The sequence below is a fragment of the Cibotium barometz genome, chromosome 22 (assembly GCF_041138505.1).
Source record: "Cibotium barometz isolate CiBa-2024 chromosome 22, ASM4113850v1, whole genome shotgun sequence".
Taxonomy (NCBI): domain Eukaryota; kingdom Viridiplantae; phylum Streptophyta; class Polypodiopsida; order Cyatheales; family Cibotiaceae; genus Cibotium; species Cibotium barometz.
The window spans coordinates 28,030,108-28,053,884 of NC_141067.1; the positions used below are offsets into that span (position 1 = coordinate 28,030,108).

Below are 23,777 nucleotides of genomic sequence, written 5' to 3' on the forward strand. Positions count from 1 at the left end.
GGGGTGGCCCTTTAATTAAAAGATATTTTGTTGTCATTAGTATTTTGACACAATCTAAATTTAATCAAATATTATACCTGGTGGTGCTTGTGGACTTCGTGCTAGAAGAGATTCATGCTGTCGCTTACCTTGCTATAGCATAACCTTAATACCATTTTCTACAATGGAGACGGCTTGTCTGAGAGATGAAGCTAAAAAGAAGCATGTAGAGCTAGCAACTACGAATGGTATCATTGAGGTTTCCAAACATTATCTCTCATTAACATTTGGATTGAAGGAAGATTCAATAACTCTACATCAGATAGTTGGTGCTGAGACTAACGGCCTTTCATTTGAGATGCCAACTATTAAAAGAGGAGATGAAAATTTCTTTCAACTGGACATTCAGTTTGGGAGAACCTTTGTGGTTAATGGACACAAAATTCCATCACAAGTCTCCACAGATGACCTACTGGTTGATGCTAAGGGGACTGAGGATAGAGTAAAACTGGAGCCCCTTTTCAACATTGAGACCTCAGATACAATGAGTGTTGTTGAGATGTTGAAAATTTTGCCTGTGCAGAATTCACTCCAAATCACATTTGATCTGATCAGAGAAATCCGTCAGGCTGAAGAGCTCCCTACAAGATATAATGGGAATATAATGTTTGAGTTGCCATTTGCCAAGGCTAGTAATAGAATGGTTGGCCTAGAAAATAAATTTGATGGCCATGTGTGGACAGATGAAATGACAAGCAATGTTTCCAGTTTCATGGGGACAATTAGGATTAGAAGATGTGGGGGTATTTAGCGTGCTCTAATGTACTGTGTGATGGATTGAAGAGGTCAAGGGAGAATAATAAGCCGCATTGGATTGGTCGTTTGACAAAAGTTGGTCCTACTGGGAGAAATGTGGAAAGCTATGACACTTTGAAGTGCTTTTATTGCTCAACACCTCCCATGTGCTTGGTGATGTGCTTCCCCTCTGAACAAATAGGGAAGAAAGTAACACGAGCAATTCTATACACTGGCTCTGATATGCACCTTGTTGCATCAGGAATCACAAGAATGGCTCTAGATGAGGTCAAGGTCAAAAAGAGATGGTACAATAAGATTTTGTGGGTAGACCGAAAGCCATGCAACATAAATTGGCTAAAGAGATTCTTGTTGAGTCAGCCATCTTTGGAGATGGGATAGTTGGAAAGAAGCTATCTGACAAAGATTTGGGAGATATACTACACCTGCTGACGGGGCTGCCAACGCGAGCCCAAGTGGTGCCTAAAGTTGGACAGCCAACATTTGCTGTCCAACATTGGGCACCCTTGCACTCCTCCAACAGCTTTTCTTCCCGCCATCGAGGGTGTGTGTGGTTGGGCAACGTATTTTTTTGAGTACCCCAGTAATGGGCTGCGATTGGGGCGCCGTGTGTAAAAAAGCCTAACTTAAGCTGAGTTGAAACTTGAAGCTAACACTTGTGTCTGCTGCAGCGTGCTGTGTAACAAGCTTGAGCCGGCTACTGCCGCGCCATCTCCTCGTCCTGACTCCCAGCCTGCCCGCAGCCCTCCTCCCACTGCCCAGTGCCCAACCTCTGTAGGTTACAGGTATGAGCTGCAGCCTGCGCTTGAGAGAGAGAGATCATGCGTTGTGAGTGTGCGTGCGTGTGAGAAGAGAGAGAGAGAGAGAGAGAGAGAGAGAGTCAGTAATGTCTATGTCTGTAAGCTGCAGCATCAATGCCGAAGAAGCAGTACCTACGTGTGAAAGATCTAAGGACAAAACAAAAGCTGAGCATTTCAGAAAATGTATTCACTTGCAAAGTCAGAAGGCAAAGTCTCATCTGCTTCGCCAAAGGTCGGCAGACATCTGACATGGTCTTTTGGTGTCCGGCTGTGAGTCCTGGTCCATTGGAGGAGTTCCTCAACGTGATAGAAGAAGGCGCTCTCATTGGTATCGATGACATGAACCTTCCTGCCTATGCGGATGCACTAACAATGTTGAAAGAAGAGTATGAACGTCTAGTGGAATCTAGAATGAAGATGGCAGAAAGCCTGCTAGAGGAAGAAAAGCCAGGAGTATCAACTTCAAGAGCAGGTGCTTTGTTTGTGAAGTGCTTTAATTTGTAGTATTGAGCTTAGTTTAAGAATTAAGGTGTTGTAAAATTCTCTTATTTTTGCTTGTTTAGGAGTTAGGTGAATGTTTGGTTTTTAGTAAAGAGTTTTTGGTTAAGTATGGTAGTCTGAACCATGTCATGATGAATAGCCCCCTCCTAACCCCCCTCCCCCCCCAACACACACACATGGATCGTGGTGATGACCTTGGAGTTGGACATGCGAGTAAAGCCGACTAGATAGATCCCCCACTTCAGATGTGGTTGAAATGGAAGCCCAAATGCTTCGTGTTACATGCACCACCTCTCGACGCGCAGGTTACCGTCACCAGCAAGGTGCATGTTAGTGCACACCACAGTACCTAGAAACCTGCTTGCATTTAGGCCACTTTTTAAAGTTGCCCTATGCCGTCTGCGAGAGTCTCTAGGTCTCTAGACGAGCCACATAGGCATCCATTCAGAATCTTAGAATCATGAAATTTCATGTAGAAAATAAGGGGTTTTGATACTTTATAGGTTTGGGGTCAATTTCTCACCAAAAGCACTCATTTTTGGTGAGTTATTGATTTTCCAGTTTTTGATTTTTGATCTTGCTCGATCTAGAACTCAAAAACCAAACCTGTATAAAGAACCCTTTGTTTTTCGGACTCACAAGTCAAGAACTCAAGGGGTGATAGAATTGCTTAAGAGGCAGTTAGCAGCAACAAGCCTTGCCGTACCCGTCGAGCAGATGAAGAGTAACATTGCGGGAAGACGAAGGGTCATCATCAAGTAGCTTGCACTGTTACAACATTCTCTTTGCTTTCAGTTTACTATGCGTACACTCTCAAGTCAGCAAGATTGTGTCATCGAGGGAAGATGAAGGGTCATCATCAAGTAGCTTGCACCGTTACCAACATTCTCTTTGCTTTCAGTTTACTATGCGCACACCCTCAAGTGAGCATGATTGTGTTCTTCAGTTACGCTTCTCTATCTGTGGTGGATAGAGTAGTTTCATCGGCTGTGTGTTACACTTTGCATGCAGTTACAGTTTGAACGGACTCTTACAGCTCTTACTTTTGAGATGACCGGCTTGTATAGTTGAAATCAGCCTCAATAACTTGAACGGGTGGTGGGGGATCAAGAACACTTCAAAAAATGAGAAGAACACGTTAAATAACTTCACGAACACTTGCACATGGGAGCTAGCATGCTTCTGCATTAGAGATACTAGCCTCAAACCTTGGTGCCCCTTTCGGTATTACTTTATATTTATGGCATGCTTACTGTACAACATGAGGTTTCATGCGAGATTTGATGTGCTACAATGAGGGTCTCACCCTCCTTTTATTCTTTTTGGCTAAAAGCGTATTGCTAGCACTCAAAAATAAAATTGTTCTAAAAATAAAGCACTATTTGACGTCTCACATTTGAATAGCTGAAGAGAGAAATTACCTCCAAAGTGAGAGAAATGAAATGAAATGTTATATTAACGTCTAGAATGACCTATGAGACCAAGATAATACAAAATAGATGGTCAGATTATACAACTCTCCTTTCGCCAGCGTATCTATCACTGGCCGACTGGACCATTGCTTGGGCTGCTAGTCTTTTGGACACTTAGCTCATGATTGGCCTCACCCTACTCGACGCCCCAGATAGCAGGCTCAGGCACAGCATCCGCGTCGCACTTCGCAGCAGCAGCAGCCGCGACCCCTTAGTAGCCGTGTGCTACCCACCCCCCGGAGATAGGGGGCTGGCGCACAGTTGATCGTCGTCATCATTTTAGGGCACCAGTCACTCGGGATGCCCCACCCTCTTCTAGTGCTCAGAGATAGTAGCAGCAGGTTGCCCCTTCACTTTTCATTGTGTCAGAGGAGGGTTCTCAGGAGGACCTTTGCCTTTCCTTGGTTCCTGCTTCACCGCAGGAGGTGCACGTTTCGGCTCCTCCTCTGGGACCTCCTATACCTCCTCCTTTTGCTGGGTTTGGTGCGATGGATACAGAATTTCCAGTACTTCCTTCTTCGCCCTCTCGGGCCTTGGTGCTCTTGCCAGCCCCGAGATAGGCACCCCCTGTGGGGAAGGAGGTTTCATAGTTATTTATGGACAGTGCATCTATATCATGGCGTTTTTGATTTGGCAGGTGTTAGTGCGGATGACTCTGGTCCTCTTGAGATCCGAGTATACTGCTCTCGTCATCAGACCCTGCTTGCTCCATAGCGTGTGAGGATTCCTTTCCTCTCTTTCCTCCTACCTTTCATTGGGCAGCAGGAGGACTAGTCAGAGGATTCGGCCCTTCTTTCACATGCACTCAGATTTTGCAGCGTCTCACTGGGCACCTGCACTTGTAGCTGATATCTCACTCTTCCAGATCACCCATTGCATTGGTAGGGCGAAATGAGAGAATGGTCTTTGTAGATATGTCTTACCAGTGCTCTTCTGTTTTGCAGACTCCTGGTCCCCTCCCTCGAAAACTCTTCAGTGGTCAGTGAAGAGAATCTGCAAGGCCCTCAGATGCTCTCAACCATATGTGTAGAGATGGTTTAGCTCGACACTTGATTTTAGACCTGGGGGAGACATCTTTCTGCTTCCTCCAGACTCAGGGAGGTTTGATCAGCTAGTTTCTCGGCCAGAGGCCAAGCGCCAGTGGCCCAGCGCAGTTAGATGTATGCTCATTGTGGGTTACTAGATGTATGCTCATTGTGGGTTGCCAATGATGTATGCTTGCTGTGGTCTTTACTGTTATGATGGACTTGCATATTGTCACCTGGAACACCAATGGGTTACATAGCTCTCGCCAGTGTGGTGCGAGGAAACTTCTTTTGAGACAGGATTTGCACAGATATGTGGCTGGTGAGGTGGATGTTTTATTTGTGCAGGAGCACAAACTCTCCCTGGCAGACACACAATCCTGTGGGAAGATTCTCCCAGGCAACTCGAACACTTTTTGGGAGCCTGCCACGGGAGTGATGTCTTGCAGTGGAGGTGTTGCTTCTTGGTGGGCCCGCGCTGGATCTCGTGTTAGGGACCACGGGACATTGATTACTGGTAGATGCATATGGGTTTCGATGCAGATTGGTGATCAGTTGATTGGTTTATTATGTGTTTATGCGCCTACGGATGCTCGTCTGAGAGCAGATTTCTGGCATGAGATTGTGGATGTATTGCCACCTGTGGACTCTTGGATAGTGGGAGGGGATTTCAATAACCTTAAATCTCCCTCTGACTATCGTGCTGACACTCCTCATTTGTTTGAGATTGCTACAGTTGAGATTGATGCTTGGGACAGGTTCCTGTTTGCTTTGAGACTTTCAAATGCGTGCCATGAGCAGTCTTTTTTCTGCACACAGAGGGTACCTTCGATTTTCATGGGGTTTTCGTAGACAGGCCGGTCGGCTATTGGAGAGATTGGATCGCTTCTACATTGGTGCATGGGCATCTAGGATTGGTGGTTCTATGATGATATGGCCAGGCACTGCGCTTTCAAATCATGCTCCTGTCTCTATCCGCATTGTAGCTCAGAGGCCGGATGCTCCTCACTGGGGTTGCAGGATTCCAGATGTGGTTTTGTCTTCTAACACTTTGCATACCCAACTGGAGGACATCTGACGTATTTCTCCTGAGGTCCCCCCCTTAGATTACGCACATTTTATTTTGGATTGCCTTGCTGTCTCTAGTGAGACGTGTCGTCATCATGCGATTGCGCGGAGACGTTTCTTGACTGCCAGTGAGCAGGGCCTCCATATTTGCCTTGCCTCTATTCATCGGCTATAGGAGCAGCACTCACAGGATTCCTATCTTGCTCAGGAGGAGAGTGAGGCTAGGGCAGAGCTCTCTCTAGTTTTGGAAAGAAGGGCTGAGTTCACTTATCATGCTTTGGTCTCTCAGTGGATTACCAAAGCTGATACTATGAACAAGGACTTCTTTGCCACCTTTCAAGAGCACCCCTCTGGTTCTTGCTTGAGAGCCATCAGGCACTCGGATGGGGTATTGTACTCACAGCCCGATGCAGTTTTAGCCTTGGCAGCTGATTATTTTGAGACTCTTTTTTGAGATTGCTGATGCTAGAGATGAGGTCTGGTCTCATGTGCCTATGGTAGTCACCCCAGACATGTCTGCTTCCCTTATGCGTCCGTTCACGGATATAGAGCTTCGGGCTGCAGTCGGCTCCTTGGATGCCTCCTCTTGCCTAGGAGATAATGGTCTCACCCGGCAGTTTTTTCTAGAGTACTGGGAGTTGCTGCACCGACCCTTGCTCCTTGGTTTACAGCAAATGTTTGATACTGGTAGCATGCCCCCATCCTATGACATCTGGATTGATTGCACTTATCCCCAAAGGGGGGGACCCTACTTTGCTACGATAGTGGAGACCTATTACTTTGCTTTCCTCCTCCTACAAGCTTATGGCTCATTTGATTTCGGCTCGGTTGAAGCCTTTTATGCCTTTACTCATTCATGGATCTCCGACAGCTTTCATACAGGACATGTGCATACTTGATAATGTGTTTACTTTTTAAGCTGCAGCCGAATGGGTCAAGTCTTCTTCTCAGCGTTTGGTAGTCCTCCTCGATTTTGAGAAGGCCTATGATAGAGTCGGCAGGGATTTCCTAGAGGGTACCCTCGCCAGATTGGGCTTTCCAGACGGATGGATTAGAGGCATCTCAGGTCTCTACCGCTCCGCGACCAGTGCGGTCACCATTGGAGGTTTTGTTAGCTGCCACTCCTCCTTGGGCAGATTGGTCAGACAGGGTTGCCCTCTTGCTCCTTCCTTGTTCTTATTCTTTGCAGAGGCCTTGTCATCCTATTTGTGCACTCAGTCCACTCGCATTCCCGGCTTGCATCTGCCGATCGCTGCGGGGCAGCAGATTGAGCTACTGGATTTAGAGTAGGCAGATGACACTCTTTTGATCACGGAGTTCTCTGAGGATACGCGTGATAGAGTACGAGGTATGATTGACAGGTTCTGTGTTGCTAGCGGCGGTCGTGTCAACCCGAATAAATCATCGGGTATTCTTGTTGGCACAGACAACAGATGGATTCATCATGGTTGCAGCCTGGTGAATCATGCAGATATTTGGGATTTCAGATTGGCCTGGATGCGAGTCCGCCCAGCAGTTCTTCCCGGTACTTGATTCCATCCGCAAGAAGCTCACTCATTGGCCAGCTTATCATTTATCTCTGGCTAGATGGGCTCTTGTGGTGAATCAGGTACATTGCCTCGTGTTGGATGCTGCACCCTGGTGTGATCTCTAGGCTCAGGCGCTTGGTGCGCAACTATTTCTAGACTGGATCTGATGGTTCCCATGACACTAGAGCTCGGGTTGCTCGGCACACATGCATTTTGCCTCGGTCGCAGGGAGGTTTGGGTATCATTGATCCTGATATACAGAGTAGAGCTCTTATTTATCATTCGGGGAATGTTCCGTGGGAACGAGCCTTGGAAATCTTTTCTTCGCCATGCAGTTTTGCACTCGACCCCCGCTAGGGGAGGTGACTGGGCTCCTTATAGATTCATTTTGAGTGATGCAGCTCTCACGATCTTACTTCTTGCATTTCATTCTCGGGTCTGGCATGCTCTGCGCAAGTGCATTATTCATCGGCACTCGGTCCTTACAGAGGAGATTGAGCGTCAGCCTCTCATCTGGAATCCCAGGGTTCTAGATGTAGAGGGTCGACAGTTGGGCTTACGTAATCACATAGATTGGGCAGCTTGGGCCAGGGGCCCTGCGGCATCTTTACAGTCTTGGCTGGCCGCTCGATGCCTTGATACAAATTTGATAGCCACCACTTACTCTATTGGCAAGGGTGTTGTTTCTCATATGCAGGAGATTGATACTGCTATCCCACAGCATTGGATTGAGGCAGATCCTCAGATGGAGAGTCAAATCTTTTTTGGCAAGGTGGTGGGCTTTTTCGAGACGACAGACTCTCTGCCATCCTAGGCCCGTCATGGTGATATTCTCTTTGCGGTTCTTCATGATTTCAGATTATTGCATTCAGATTCTGCCTCCCCTTTGACCTTTGCGATTGGCATCGCATCCACGTTGTTGGTTCCAAAGGCAAGGTACAAAGAGTTGATCCACAGATTGAGCTGGACGAGATTGTTCTTTGGACATTGTGGATTTGGGAGGGGCGTCCATTGTCTGGGTTGTCTTGGGATCCTGGAGAGTGGTTATGGCCAGCTGTTCTTTCATCAGACCCTGTAGTTTCCTTTTTGGAGTACTCAGTACCGATTGGCAGAGCTATATTTCTCACACATGACTACAGGCAGCTATTAGAATGCGCTCATGGCTGCATTTTGGCCTTTCCCATGCATTCACATGTAAGTTCTGAGTCAATGTGGATGGTAGCTCATGCTGGGTTGGCTATTGGGACCTGGTCAGCACAGATGGGTCATGCTTCTTCTTGTTTACGTTGCATCGCTCACTTGCCAGAGTCACACAGACACTGCTTTTGGACTTGTGCTCAGGTGCAGCCGATCTGGAGATCTATTTGCCTACTCTCTCGTGTGGGTGTTTGTTAGGGCTATGTCACGTGGGGTGCAGTCTCCTAGCTTCTGCAGTTCTCTGGCCCACACCTTTTCTTCGAGGGGGAGCCTACATACCCCGTTTATTTACTGGCCCTTGCGACTTATTATGGGAGTTCACTTTCCATGATTCCCGTATTAGTTCGCGATGCTGCTGACCAGAGTAGGGAGCCTATTGTTGCCACTATTGCTTTTATCACACTGTGGTGTATTTGGAAGGTTCGATGCATGCATGTTCTTAGTCACGAGCCTTCCTCTGCAGAGGACACCTTGCATATCATTTGGTCCGAGTTACTGCGCTCTCTCTGTAGTGAGTGGGATGCTTCACAGGGGGATTCTAGAGCTACACAACAGCGGAGATTTGATTTTCTTCATACTTGGGGGCGGTCTTCACTGTTCTTTCATTTTGACAGGGGCTTCATGGTATGGCACTATGCTGTGCCAGAGTGGCTGACTCTTCATGCATCACATCAGCCACCTTGATCTTTTGATTTTGTACTTTTCTCTTTGATTTGTTCTGCCCAGAGTGCGAGGCCATTTGGCGGTCTATGGGATACAGTACGACATAATATAGCCTTGGATACTCCAAAAAGAGAGAGAGAGAGAGAGAGAGAGAGAGAGAGAGAGAGAGAGAGAGAGAGAGAGAGAGAGAGAGACTTCAACAACATTGAGTCTCCCCAGGACTACCAGGCGGAGATTGCCCCTGTGTTGACATCTATTGCGCAGTTAGAGCAGGATGCTTGGGAGAGATTTTTGTTATGTATTCATGCTTTGGATGCGTGGCATACGCCTTCTTTTGCACACCATCCCCGCTCCTTAGGCTTCTCATGGGGCTTGCGCCGTCAGCAGGGCCGCTTACTGGAGAGGTTGGATAGATTTTATATTGGAGATTGGGCATCTTTCTTGGGTGGCTCCATCTGCATTTGCCCAGGCACCTCGATATCAGATCATAGTCCTTTATCTTTGGATATTACTTTTGCGCGCCCCCTTGCAAGGCCGCGGGGATCTAGGATTCCGGACAGATTGCTCTCAGATCCTGATTTATCTGATCGTATTTCTCAGATATGGAGTGCTGATCCTATAGCACATGACCCCCTGCACAGTACACACATGTTGAGTTTCTTGCCACCTGTATCACGGAGTCGAGTACATCTTGCAGGGAGACCACCTCCGCTTGTCGTCGTGCGGTGGCCCAGCGTGCGCGCTCCTTGGTTGCTCCTTTAGCTTCGGTCCAACGGCTATTACAGTCCCATCCGGGTGATGCACATTATGATGGTACCCATGCTGAGATTCTTGCAGAGATTCGGGAGATTCAGGAGAGACGATCTGAGTTCTCCAGTCACATGACAGCGGCTCGTTGGATAGCGCTTGGTGACCGGATGAATAAAGACTTCTTTTCTGCACACAGGGAGAGACCCTCTGGTACTACTCTCCGTGCTGTTCTGGACAACCAGGGACTTTTGCAGACACACCTAGACCGTGTTCTTGACATTGCCACTTCCTATTATGAGACTCTTTTCAGTGCTGATCCGGTCACAGCTGAGATTGAGGATGCCAGAGATACTGTGTGGTCTCATACGAGACGCTCTGTCACTGCTGATATGGCCCGCACTCTTTCCTCGAGGTTTACAGTGCAGGAGCTACGAGAGGCAGTGAATGCTCTTGATCCCGTTTCCTGCCCGGGAGATGACGGTCTCACCAGACAGTTCTTCGTCACACATTGGGATGCTATCTCTGGGGTTCTGCTTCGCGGCCTACAGGAGATATATGATTCGGGTTCTATGCCACGTTCTCTTTGCTCAGGACTTATATCTCTTATACCTAAGGGAGGGGATACCACACTTTGCGTCAGTGGAGACCTATTACCCTCCTCCGGATGGTATATAAGATATTTGCGACTATGCTGGCAGCTCGGGTAAGACCTTTTCTTCCTGACATCATTCATGGATCTCAAACTGCCTTTATCCAGGATCGCAGCATCTTGGATAACATCTTTTGCTATCACCAGGCTGTTGAGTGGGCTCGCTCTACTAGCACTCCCCTTGCTTTGTTGTTTCTCGATTTTGAGAAAGCCTACGACAGGGTGGATTGGTCTTTTTTAGAGGGGACTCTTTTGCGCATGGGATTTCCGCAGCAGTGGATCACTGGAGTCTCTGCTCTTTACAGGTCAGCATCGAGTGCAGTCACTATTGGGGGTTTTGTTGGCAGATCTTTTGACATCTCTCGCTCAGTGAGACAGGGCTGCCCGCTGGCAGTTTATCTATACCTTTTTGTGGGCGAGGCGCTTTCGGACTTCATTCATGCACGTCAGAGAGATATACAGGGTGCACGATTTGGTTGATCAGGAGTATGCTGATGACACTCTATCGATGGTTCTTTATGCCTTTGCGACCCTTGATGCGACACGCTCAGTTTTGGATGTTTACTGTTTGGCCAGTGGTGCCCGCATCAACTGGCACAAATCATATGGTATGCTTGTTGGTTCAGATGATGCACCGACCTGGGGTTTGGCAGAGGGGTTTACTTGGCTGCAGCCAGGACAGTCTTGTCGTTATCTGGGTTTTCAGGTTGGATTGGATATTACGTCTCAGCAGCAGTTTGATCCGGTTCTGCAGTCACTTCGTCGGAAGCTATGCCATTGGTCAGCTTAGCATTTATCTCTTGCAGGACGGGCCCTTGTGGCCAACCAGGTCCTCCTGGCCTCTGTTTGGTACATTGCTTCTTGCTGGATGCTTCATGCGGGTGTACTGCGGCAGGTGCGACGCCTGATCCGCAACTTTCTATGGAGTGGTCAGGATGGCACTGTTAACACCAGAGCCAGAGTTAGTTGGGCGACGATTATCCTGCCCACGGCAGAAGGAGGCCTTGGTATTATTGATCCTGAGATGCAGTGTCGTGCTTTACTTACCAAGTTTATTGTCCGTGGTTTGTTCCCTGGAAATGAATCTTGAAAGATGTTGTTCAGATCAGTGTCGCACTCTGTGTCACCTCGCTTAGGTACTCGAGATGGTCACACTTGGTCTGTTGGCATTCGCTATATTTTTTCAGATGCGCCTTTGCAGACAGCTCACCTGTCTCCCTTTATGCGCTCTATTTTAGACATTTGGTCTTCTATGCGGCAGAGTTTGTGGAGGCGTCCTCCTGCTTCATTACCAGAGATTGAGCGTTAGCCTCTCATTTGGAGTCCCCATGTACTGGATGAAGAGGGTCGTCAGCTTGGACAGAGGACGCACATTGACTGGGCTTCCTGGGATCGTGGTCCTGCTGCTTCTATGTATGTATGGTCCCAGACACGTCAGCTCCCAGCGGATCTTATTGCGGAGGAGTTGTCCATTGGCAGGGGTGTTATCCCTCGTTTGGCCGAGATTCATGCAGGTATACCTGAGCTTTGGGACAGCGCTGTTTGTGGTTTACATGAGATGCCGGAACACATTGGCTGGTAACTGGTTATGTATGTTTGGTGATGAGGGCACTCCATCTCTTGTTTGGAGTTCACACTGTCACTATCCTATGCTGTTTATCCCTGTGGGTGTCCCGGACTGCTTTGGTTATGTCAGATTACAGTATCATGGTTTGGGATGCCTGGAGGAGTTGAGGCAGTATGATTAGACTCCCATTCGTGTGGTGGGGTCATACAGAAAAAGGCGGGAGGTGGATCTGTCTTTTCACATTGACATTGCCCCCAGCTGGCGATTATGGATTTGGGAGGGACGCCCCCTTTCGCAGTTGTATTGGGACCCTGGAAAGTGGGAGTGGCCAGCTGTAGACCCAGGGGCTCGTCATGCATCTTTCTTTGCATACTCTGTGCGCATCGGGAGACATTGCTTGCTTCGTCGTTCATTGCATAGACCGACTCGCTTAGGCACATGGCTGCATGCTGGTCTCTCTCATGCCTTTTTGACACAGTTCTGGACTTCCATATGGAGTTGGAGGATCTCCCGCAGGATCAATTTTTTCTTTTGGATGGCTGCTCATGCGGGTCTTGCAGTCTCTCTGACATTGCTCTCTTAAGATTCCTGCAGTAGAGAGAGTGACAAAGAGAGTGGCAGTGAGAGTGGTTTTCTGCTATCCTTGGCCCCTGGCATTTCCTCTCCGCAACTTTATTCAGGTTTCCCCAACTAGGATGGCGTCTACGCCGGTAGCGAGTTTCCACCAGGAGGCTCCCCCACCACCTCTTTGCCAGTTTGTGATCCCGGAAAAAGTGATGGATGGAGCGGACGCTTCGAGCCGAGTCCTCAGCGAGACAGCAGTTGTGGGGCGCATTTCAGGCCGCGCAATCACCCGAGCTACTTTGCGTGATCACCTGCAGGCTGCTATGGGGACCCACCAGGGCCGGGTTGTGGAGGTTTCTTGCCTAGGCCGCGGGATTTTCATGGCCTTACTTTCTGACTCTGCTTCAGTGGCCGCTCTCTGTGCAATTGCTCCCATCTTAGCTGGTGGCCGGGCCTTGTACATCCTGCCCTGGTACCCTTCCTTCACTGAGGACGAGTTTGAGGCCCGACAGATTGCTCCTCGGTTCCCTCTCACACACTCTCTCTGCCTTCCCTTCCTCGCCAGTTTGTGCAGGAGGACTTTGTGGTAGCTCTAGCATCTGACCTGGGGGCTGTTGTTCCTGGCTCCGTGCGCCTTTCCGCTGGTCCTCCTCGTGTTCAGTTGTTTGTCTCCTCCGACATCCCGGATTCTATTCTTGTCACTGGTCGAGGTTGATGCCGATTTATCCAGTGCCTTTTTGTTACTGGTAGGCCAGGCCAGTGTCTCAGGTGTTATGAGATGGGACACATGGCTCGTCATTGCCCCACCCTTCCTGCACCTCGTCAGGGAGGACCTTCCTCGGACTAGACCAGAACCCAGCAGCATCGCCAGGGGAAGGCGCCGGCTCGGACAGATATCCTCTCTTCGAGTCATCACCCCCCCCCCTCCTCTGCTCCTGCTCCTCCAGCTGATGAGTGGAGACCTGTGCCGCGCCGCCACAGTTTTCAGCAACGCCAGCGGTCTGCCCCTTCTGCTCCACCTGTTGACCTCGCCCCTCCAGCTAGGCCTCTTTCGCCGGAGATCTCTTCAGTCCCAGGTACTCAGTTTTCCTCAGAGAGGGATCTTCAGGCCCCACCAGCTGGACTACAGGCATCTCATTTTCCCCCTTTACCCTCGCCACGGGCGTCTGCTCCATCGCCCCAGTCCCGACCGCCTGCACAGCCAGTTCAGCTGCCAGAGCCTGTACCTATGCAGGTCGATACCCGTTTCACACCTACTCCACTTCCTCTTTCTGCGCCCTTGGTTGCTCCTCCACTACTGCCTCTACTTGCACCCTTGGTTTCTACTCCACTGCTGCCTCCGCCCCCGCCGCCTCCCACCGCCGCCTCCCAGAGTGCCTCGCGCATTCCTTGATTTCAGTCCGCCAGCCTGGGGTGCAGATCGTGCAGAGTCTAGTGGTCATGCCTTGGGCCCCTTTCTCATCAGGACTTACTTGTCACAGCGCTCAGCTCGAGTTAGTGCTGGTTTTCAGTTTGTTGGTGGTGTCTCTGCACCTATGCGCTCTTTTGTTCTACCTTTTGGTGGGTCGGAGGTATGGTCAGAGGAGAGTGCTACAGTTTGTTCGTACCCACACTCTGGCACAGTTGCAGGATTGGCTTGGTACTCATCTTGACGATGGCTGGCTGGAGTCTTTGGTTCCCCACTGCTGTGGTGCCATACAGTGGTTAGATGCAGAGTCTTGCTTCTGCTTGCCATTGGTGATCTTCTTACAGGACTCCTTCTCGATGCCCTCCTCGATGAAGATTTGGGGCATCAAGAGGGTAGCTACAGCCTTGAGATGTATGCAGACTGTGGTTAGTCAGTGGCTTGCGGATGTACATTTCTTTGCGGAGGGGAAGAGGATTCCCTGTCTTCCTCCACAGGATGCTTCCTTGGAGAAGACAACCTCTTCCAAGAGGCAGAGATTGTGATGCAGATATGTTTTGTTCGCCATCTTGCAGGCATACTATGTACACTTTTGTGGATGGATGCCATGCTGGCTTATGGGATGTATTGTCTTATGGTTCCCCAGATTGTGATGCTGTCAGTTTTGCTAGCCATCTTGTAGGCACGCTATGTACACTTTGTGGATGGATGCCATGCTGGCTTATGGGATGTATTGTCTTATAGATGTACAGTTCTTGCTCTATTTGTGGTGCTATGCATATCTTATCTTGGAATGTTAATGGTTTATGCACTTCAAGGATAGTTGGGAATAGAGCCTCCCGACTCAAGAGAGAGATTGCCAGTGCCATTCCTTCTCCTGTGGACATTTTGATGTTGCAAGAGCATAAGTTAGCACACCCCTATGGCCGTCTCTTGGGCACTGGGTCTCGTACTTACTGGTCACCTTCTATTGGGGAGTCTGGTCATAGTTGTGGCGTATGCATTTCAGTTAGCCTGGCCTTTGTAGCCTCAGTGTGTCAGCATGGTATTTTAGTTCCTGGCAGGGCTATGTATGTGATTGTGAGGATTGCAGATACTCGGATTGGCTTCTTATCGATTTATGCGCCGACTCATGCTCGATCTAGATCTGCTTTTTTGCGCCTGTTGGTGGATGCCCTGTCTCCTGTGCTTTCGTCAGTGGACTCATGGGTTGTTGGAGGAGATTTCAACAACATTGAGTCTGCTCAGGACTACCAGGCTGAGGTTGCCCCTGTGTTGACTTCTATTGCGCGGTCAGAGCAGGATGATTGGGAGAGATTTTTGCTATGTATTCATGCCGTTGATGCATGGTGTACGCCCTCTTTTGCTCACCTCCCTCGCTCCTTGGACTTCTCCTGGGGATTGCGCCGTCAGCAGGGCCGTTTATTGGAGAGACTGGATAGATTTTATATTGGAGATTGGGCCTCCTTCTTGGGTGGCTCCATTTGCATTTGGCCCGGCACCTCGATGTCAGATCATTGCCCTGTTTCATTGACTATTACTTTTGCGCGACCCCTTGCAGTTCGGCGGGGGTCCAGGATTCCGGATAGGTTGCTTTCCAGTCTTGATTTATTTGTTGGCATTGCTCAGATTTGGGAAGCTGATCCCATACTGCAGGCTCCTACTGCACAGTTTATGCATGCTGAGTTTCTTCTCCATTGGCATCGGTACAACCATAGTCACAAGGGAACGTCGTTCCAAGCTCTTGGAACGGGGGAACGCGTTCCATAGAGATAGCCGTTCCCGTTCCCGTTCCAAAATGGCACCGCAGACCATGTAAGAAATATAAGTGAACTATGTATCATGTAGAACACATCTATGCATTATCATGGCCACTACTGAGATGGTTTGAGGTTCTTTCTTTACTATGCCTCTTTCCAAAGCATTTACAGATATATAAAGTAAATTTATAAACACATTTATGCAATGATGTGGCGTTCCCGATTCCGTTCCCTTTTATTCAAGCTTTTCGTTCCCGTTCCAAACAGTCATCCGTTCCCCAAAACGTTCCCGTTCCCTTGTGACTATGGGTACAACGGCTTTTAAAGTGCCATCCGGGTGATGCACATTTTGCTGGTAGACATTCTGAGTTACTTACAGAGATTCGGGAGGTTCAGGACAGAAGATCGGAGTTCTCCAGTCACGCGACAGCGGCTCGTTGGGTAGCGCTTGGTGACCGGATGAACAAAGACTTCTTTACCGCGCAGAGAGAGAGACCATCTGCGACTACTCTCCGGGCAGTTCTGGATTACCAGGGACTATTGGAGACTCACCCAGGCCGTGTTCTTGACATTGCTACTACCTATTATGAGGATCTCTTTAGTGCTGACCCGGTCACAGCCGAGGTTGAGGTTGCGAGAGATACTGTTTGGTCTCATACGAGACGCTCAGTCACAGCTGACATGGCCCACACTCTTTGTTTGGAGTTTACAGTGCAGGAGTTACGAGAGGGAGTGGATGCTCTTGATCCTGCTTCCTGTCCAGGGGATGATGGTCTTACCCGTCAATTTTTCATTACACATTGGGATGTTATCTCTGGGGCTTTACTCAGAGGACTATAGGAGGTATACGATTCGAGATCTATGCCACGTTCCCTTTGCTCAGGGCTTATATCTCTTATACCTAAAGGAGGGGATTGTGCGCTAGTGGAGACCTATTACCCTCCTCCCCACGGTATATAAGATATTCGCTACTATGTTGGCATCGCGATTGAGACCTTATCTTCCTGATATCATTCATGGATCTCAGACCGCTTTTATCCAGGATCGATGCATCTTGGATAACATCTTTTGCTACCATCAGGCTGTTGAGTGGGCCACATCTACTGGTACCCCCCTCGCTCTCTTGTTTCTCGATTTTGAGAAAGCCTATGACAGAGTGGACTGGTCTTTTCTTGAGGGAACCCTTTTACGCATGGGATTTCCACAGCAGTGGATCACTGGAGTTTCAGCTCTTTATAAATCAGCATCTAGTGCAGTGACTATTGGGGGTTTTATTGGCAGATCCTTTGACATTTCTCGCTCGGTGCGACAGGGATGCCCCTTGGCAGTGTATCTCTACCTCTTTGTGGGTGAGGCGCTCTCTGACTCCATTCATGCACGACAGCGAGATATATAGGGTGTTGCTTTGCCTCTAGCGGGTGAGCGTGATTTGGTTGATCAGGAGTATGCTGATGACACTCTGTTGATGGTTCTTTACGCCATTGCGGTGCTAGATGCTACACGCTCAGTTTTGGATGTCTATTGTTTGGCCAGTGGTGCTCGCATCAACTGGCACAAATCATATGGTATGCTGGTTGGATCACAGGATGTACCGACTTGGGGTGTAGCAGAGGGGTTCACTTGGCTACAGCCAAGACAGACTTGCCGGTATCTGGGATTTCAGGTTGGTTTGGATATTACACCTCAGCAGCAGTTTGCTCCGGTTCTGTAGTCGCTTCGCCGGAAGCTATGCCATTGGTCATCCCAGCACTTATCTCTTGCAGGACGGACTCTGGTGGCCAATCAGGTTCTCTTGGCCTCTGTTTGGTACATTGCTTCCTGTTGGATGCTCCATGCGGGTGTGATGCGGCAGGTTCGTCGCCTGATCCGCAACTTCCTATGGAGTGGTCATGATGGCACTGTTGACACCAGAGCCAGAGTTAGCTGGGCGACGATCATACTGCCTATTGCAGAGGGAGGTCTTGGTATTATTGATCCTGAGATGCAATGCCGCGCTTTACTTACCAAGTTCATTGTCCGTGGATTGTTTCCGGGCAATGAAACTTGGAAGACGCTCTTTATATCAGTCTTGTATACAGTGTCACCGCGCTTTGGTACCCGTGATGGTCATACTTGTTCTCCTGGTATTCGCTACATTTTTTCAGATGCCCCTCTGCACACTGATCATCTGTCACCATCTATGTGCTCTATATTACAGATTTGGACTTCCATGCGGCAGAGTTTGCAGCGTCGTCCTCCTGCTTCATTGCCAGAGATTGAGCGTCCGCCCCTCATTTGGAGTCCCCATGTCCGGGATGTAGAGGGTCGACAGAGGACACACATTGACCGGGCTTCCTGGGATCGTGGGCCAGCTTCTTCTATGCTTGTTTGGTCTCAGTCACGACAGCTCCCGGGTGATTTTATTGCGGAGGAGTTCTCTATAGGCAGAGGTGTACTTCCACGGATGACGGAGATTGATGCAGCTATTTTAGAGCTTTGGGACCGTGCCATTCGGGGCTTACATATGATGCCGGACCACATTGGTTGGTTATGTATGTTTGGTGATCAGGGCACACCATCTCTTGTTTGGAGCTCTCATTGCTATTGGCCTATGCTATTTATTCCTGTGGGAGTGCCTGACTCCTTCGGCCATGTTAGATTGTAGTATCATGGTTTGGGATGCCCGGAGGAATTGAGGCAGTATGATTGGACACCCATTCGTGTGGTTGGTTCTTACAGGAAAAGGCGGGAGGTGGACCCATCTTTTCACATGGATATGGCCACCAGTTGGCGACTATGGATCTGGGAGGGACCCTGGTGAGTGGGAGTGGCCTTCTGTGGAGCCGAGGCCTCGGCACGTATCATTTTTTGCGTATTCAGTACGCATTGGGAGGCATTGCTTACTCCGTCGATCGCTGCATCGACCGACACGCTTGGGTACATGGCTGCATGCTGGTCTCTCCCATGCTTTCCTTACACAGTTTTGGACTTCCATTTGGGGCTAGAGGATCCCACGCAAGATCACTTTATTCTTTTGGATGGTTGCTCATGCGGGTCTTGCAGTTGGCACATGGGGTGCCTTGATGGGCCACGATCCCATCTGTGTCCGCTGTGATTTGCATGTTTCAGAGTCTCAGGCCCACTGCCTGTGGTCTTGTCCAGCTGCCTTATTTTTCGAGGGAGAGGATACAGATCCTGTTCTTATGCTTACAGCGATGGGGTATTCGCTGGGATGCCTTAGTATGATTCCGCCAGAGTCATGACAGATGGAGCATTGGCACAGGGACGATGTCTTCACTGTGATTGCTGCGATTGCGATGTGGAACATTTGGAGAGCTCGCTGTCTCCATGTTCTTGGTCACACACAGCCATCGACATGCGACACACTTGTCATGATATGGGTAGATCTGATCTGCTCACTACGCTCCATTTATGATGAGTCCTGTCGTCCGTCACGATCCGCTCAGGATAGACGCCAGGCTTTCATAGATGGGGGCGTTCGCCTCTTTTCTTCAGGATTGTCGGAGAACATGCTAGATGGGAGTACACCCCACCACAGTGGTTCATATTGCATACATCTCACGCACCGCCGTGATCTAGCACTGCCTACTTACAGGTCTCTGATTGATCTATAGTTTGTATGCCCCCTGAGTAGGCTATTTCTGGCACTCTGGGGATTTCTCATACTTAGTAATACAGATCTGTGCTCCCCCCAAAAAAAAAAAAAGAGAGAGAGAGAGAGAGAGAGAGGAGCGTGTTGTGTTCAGCTCTGCGTGCCGCACCTTGGTTTGCAATCCCTAGCAGTCGCTTCCCCCCCCCCGTTGTGGCTTGTTGGTGTGAGCTCCCTGCTGTCGCGCGCTCTGCTGTGTTGCTTCTTGCGCGCGCGTTGCCGCTGTGCTATCGCGTCATTGCTGCCTTGTTTACTTACGCTCTTCCGTCCCGCTTGCACCCTCTGTTGCTCCGCCTACTTTTGCAAGCTCCGCCCTCGCGTTGCTTCTCCGCCTGCGCCTGCCTGGTCTAGCGAGCTCCGCCGTCCTAGCTCAGCCTGCTCTGCCGGTCCAGCTTGCCCGACCCAGCCAGCCTAGCTTTGCCTTTTCAGCCCGCTCAACCCCGGCGTTCTCTCCCCTTCGGCCTTCATTCTCCAGCCCGTAGCCTTACCCTAAACCCCCAAAATTAAATTAACCCTTCAGACCGCCTCCTCCACTCTCGTCGCCCCCAGGCCGCCTCCTCCCGGCTCGCTCAGGAAAATAATTTTTCAGGTTTTCTATAGTTTTATCACACACACACACACACACTTTTTTTTTGGTAATGTCTAGTGCAGTATATTTATATGTTCACAAATTTACAAAGATGGGAGATCTCCATAAAGGAGAGGAACCCAAATGTCAGAAACATAAACAGAAGAGCTGTATGCAAGAAGCATCCATATCACCCTCATGGCAGGCATCATATAAGGATTGCCGCAATGAGGCTCTGAAGAATTCATATGACTGTTGATTCAGCCTACCCAAGTATGCCATGTTGTGCTCACTCCAAATTGTCCAAAGAGCCCAATATCTCACCCGGAAAAGAAACAGTGAGTATTGGGACAAAGACTGCAATAATCTGCCAAAGAGCCAAAAATGTTTCCCAAATCTGTGACTCGGGAATCGGAGCCGAAGATAGCCTGAAATTCTGGTGAGGAGGGTCCTGGAACAAGGACATTGCCACAGCAGATGAAGAAAGGTTTCTGAGGGAGCTGAACATCTTAGACATGTGGATGGTGCAATGTGACGTTTGGCAAGTGTGACCCCAACTGATAATGTGCCTGTCAAACATCTCCAAAGAAAGAGTCTTTGCTTCAGTGGCATTTTACACTTCCATAACATGCGGAGATTCTTCCGCCACCAAGAGAGAGGCTTTCTCATATGCCACAAAGAATTGGCATGTTGCTGAATCCATGGGGGAGGCTGAAGAATCCTGTAAGCTTTGATGGAGGTCAAGGCTGGAAGGGGAACAGGATGAGTGCTTGCAGTAGATGAGCACAATTGCCAATCCATGAGCCTGTCTGTGTCAGCCATAGTTGGAATAGGTAAAAAAGGAAGCAATATTTCAGCAATTTTCTTCCATATTGGCCTATGATGCATTCCCAATGCATAGGTAGCAGTGGCCCGAGGAAAGGATAAGACATATCCTCGATCATCCACCACATCATGTATGTACCTAATTCCCAGTTTCATAAGATTGTATGCCCGAACAGGTTCCTGCAAGGCAAGTGGAGTGTCAAAAATGGCACTCCAATGAATACTTTCCTTCCTCATGGAGTTCATCCCCAAGCAATTACGAGGAGCCCATTTGACCTTAGAGAGAACTTGTTTCCAGTCAAGTATAAAGGCAGTGGAAAAAGGACAGCCAGGTATCCTGCCTTGAAATCTCCCAATAACAACCTCCCAATGATCCGTAATCCAATGACCATAAGCTAAAGTCCTCATGTTGACACACATGGACGCTAACATACAAGTCCATGGCTGTTGTTGGCAGAAGAAAGTGTGCAACATAGTAGCCTTCCTTGCAAGTACATGATATCTTATATTGAGAATATTGAGTCCACCATGCATCTTTGGGGAACACACCATTTCCATCTTCATCAGTCTCAAAGCTTTAACAACAGATTTTGTCTTCCATAATATCTCCATAGCTTGAGACATAAAGGCTGAAATATCCCTGGAGGACCAATGCAATAAAGGCAAATAGAACTGAACATAAGACATCACTATGGATTGCACAATTCTGAGCCTGACATGAAGAGGCCAAGTAGATATCTTCCAGTATTCCACCTTACGATGGAGTTTTTGGAAAATCCATTTTAGTTGCTGCTTTCTTGAGATATGCCATCCAATGGGATATCCCAAATGTCTGACCACTTCTCTGGAATGCACCACCTGCCCCGGCCAAAGAATAGAATGCCAATCACACACACACACACACACACACACACACACACACACACACACACACAGAGAGAGAGAGAGAGAGAGAGAGAGAGAGAGAGAGAGAGAGAGAGAGAGAGAGAGAGAGCCTCCGCTCTGGGACAGCGCCGTTCGTGGTCGACGCCAGAGCACATTGGCTGGTTATGTATGTTTGGTGACGAGGGCACCCCATCTCTTGTTTGGAGTTCACACTGTCACTATCCTATGTTGTTTATCCCTGTGGGTGTCCCGGACTGCTTTGGTCATGTCAGATTGCAGTATCATGGTTTGGGAGGCTTGGAGGAGTTGAGGCAGTATGATTGGATTCCCATTCGTGTGGTGGGGTCATACAGGAAAAGGCGGGAGGTGGATCCGTCTTTTCACATCGACATTGCTCCCAGCTGGCGATTATGGATTTGGGAGGGACGCCCCTTTCACAGTTGTATTGGGACCCTGGAGAGTGGGAGTGGCCTGCTGTGGACCCAGGAGCTCGTCATGCATCTTTCTTTGCATACTCTGTGCGCATCGGGAGACATTGCTTGCTTCGTCGTTCTTTGCATAGACCGACTCGCTTAGGCACATGGCTTCATGCTGGTCTCTCCCATGCCTTTTTGACACAGTTTTGGTCTTCCATCTGGAGTTGGAGAATCTCCCGTAGGATCACTTTTTTCTTTTGGATGGCTGCTCATGCGGGTCTTGCAGATGGCACTTGGGGAGCTCAGATGGGTCATGATCCCATATGCATCCGCTGTGATCTACATGTTTCAGAGTCTCAGGCCCACTGTCTGTGGTCCTGTCCTTCTGCCTTCTCCGTGTGGAGAGCAGTGGCTTTACTGCTCAGCAGGGCAGGGTTGCATGCAGGCTTTCTCAGCTGGGGATCTGTGTTGTGGCTTCTCCCTTGGCCTGGCCCACATATATTTTTTGAGGGGGAGGATACAGACCCTATTCTTATGCTTACATCGATGGGGTATTCGCGGGGATGCCTCAGTATGATCCCTCCAGACTCACGCTACTTGGAGCACTGGCACAGGGATGATGTCTTCACATTGATTTCTGCGATTGCTATGTGGAACATTTGGAGATCACGCTGATTTATCTGATCGTGTTTCTCAGATATGTAGTGCTGATCCTATACCTCATGATCCCTCTAAACAGTACTCACATGCCGAGTTTTTGGCCACCTGTATCACAGAGTCCAGCATCTCTTGTAGGGAGACCACCTCCGCTTGTCGTCGTGTGGTGGCCCAGCGCGCGCGCTCCTTGGTTGCTCCTTTAGCTTCGGTCCAGCGGCTATTACAGTCCCATCCGGGTGATGCACATTATGCTGGTACCCATGCTAAGATTCTTGCAGAGATTCGGGAGATTCAGGAGAGACGATTTGAGTTCTCCAGTCACATGACAGCGGCTCGTTGGGTAGCGCTTGGTGACAGGATGAACAAAGACTTCTTTTCTGCACACAGGGAGAGACCCTCTGGTACTTCTCTCCGTGCTGTTCTAGACGACCAGGGACTTTTGCAGACTCACCCTGACCGTGTTCTTGACATTGCTACCTCCTATTATGAGTCTCTTTTCAGTGCTGATCCGGTCACAGCTGAGATTGAGGATGCTAGAGATACTGTGTGGACTCATACGAGATGCTCGGTCACTGCTGGTATGGCGCGCACTCTTTGTTCAGAGTTTACAGTGCAGGAGCTACGAGAGGCAGTGGATGCTCTTGATCCCGTCTCCTGTCCGGGAGATGACGGTCTCACCAGACAGTTCTTCGTCACACATTGGGATGCTATCTCTGGGGTTCTGCTTCGCGGCCTACAGGAGATATATGATTCGGGTTCTATGCCACGTTCTCTTTGCTCAGGACTTATATCTCTTATACCTAAGGGTGGGGATACCACACTTCTGCGTCAGTGGAGACCTATTACCCTCCTCTCGACGGTATATAAGATATTTGCGACTATGCTGGCAGCTCGGGTGAGACCTTTTCTTCCAGACATTATTCATGGATCTCAGACTGCTTTTATCCAAGATCGCAGCATCTTGGATAACATCTTTTGCTATCACCAGGTTGTCGAGTGGGCTCGCTCTACTAGCACCCCCCCTTGCTTTGT

The 23,777-nt window shown here is 49.1% G+C and overlaps 1 protein-coding gene across 2 annotated transcripts in view; it reads left to right on the forward strand.

Annotated features, from left to right (window-relative positions):
• The first annotated feature begins 1,360 nt into the window (after positions 1 to 1,360).
• Positions 1,361 to 23,777, forward strand: part of LOC147626495 (uncharacterized) — a 73,756-nt gene continuing 51,339 nt past the window's right edge. The window contains exons 1-2 of one of the 2 annotated variants that reach the window (XM_086816934.1): positions 1,361 to 1,580; positions 1,699 to 2,067. In XM_086816934.1, the coding sequence (XP_086673060.1) occupies positions 1,710 to 2,067 (358 nt within the window). In that variant the 5' untranslated portion in view covers positions 1,361 to 1,580; positions 1,699 to 1,709. The remainder of the gene's footprint in view (positions 1,581 to 1,698; positions 2,068 to 23,777) is intronic. The other variant, XM_086816933.1, reaches the window with a different exon arrangement.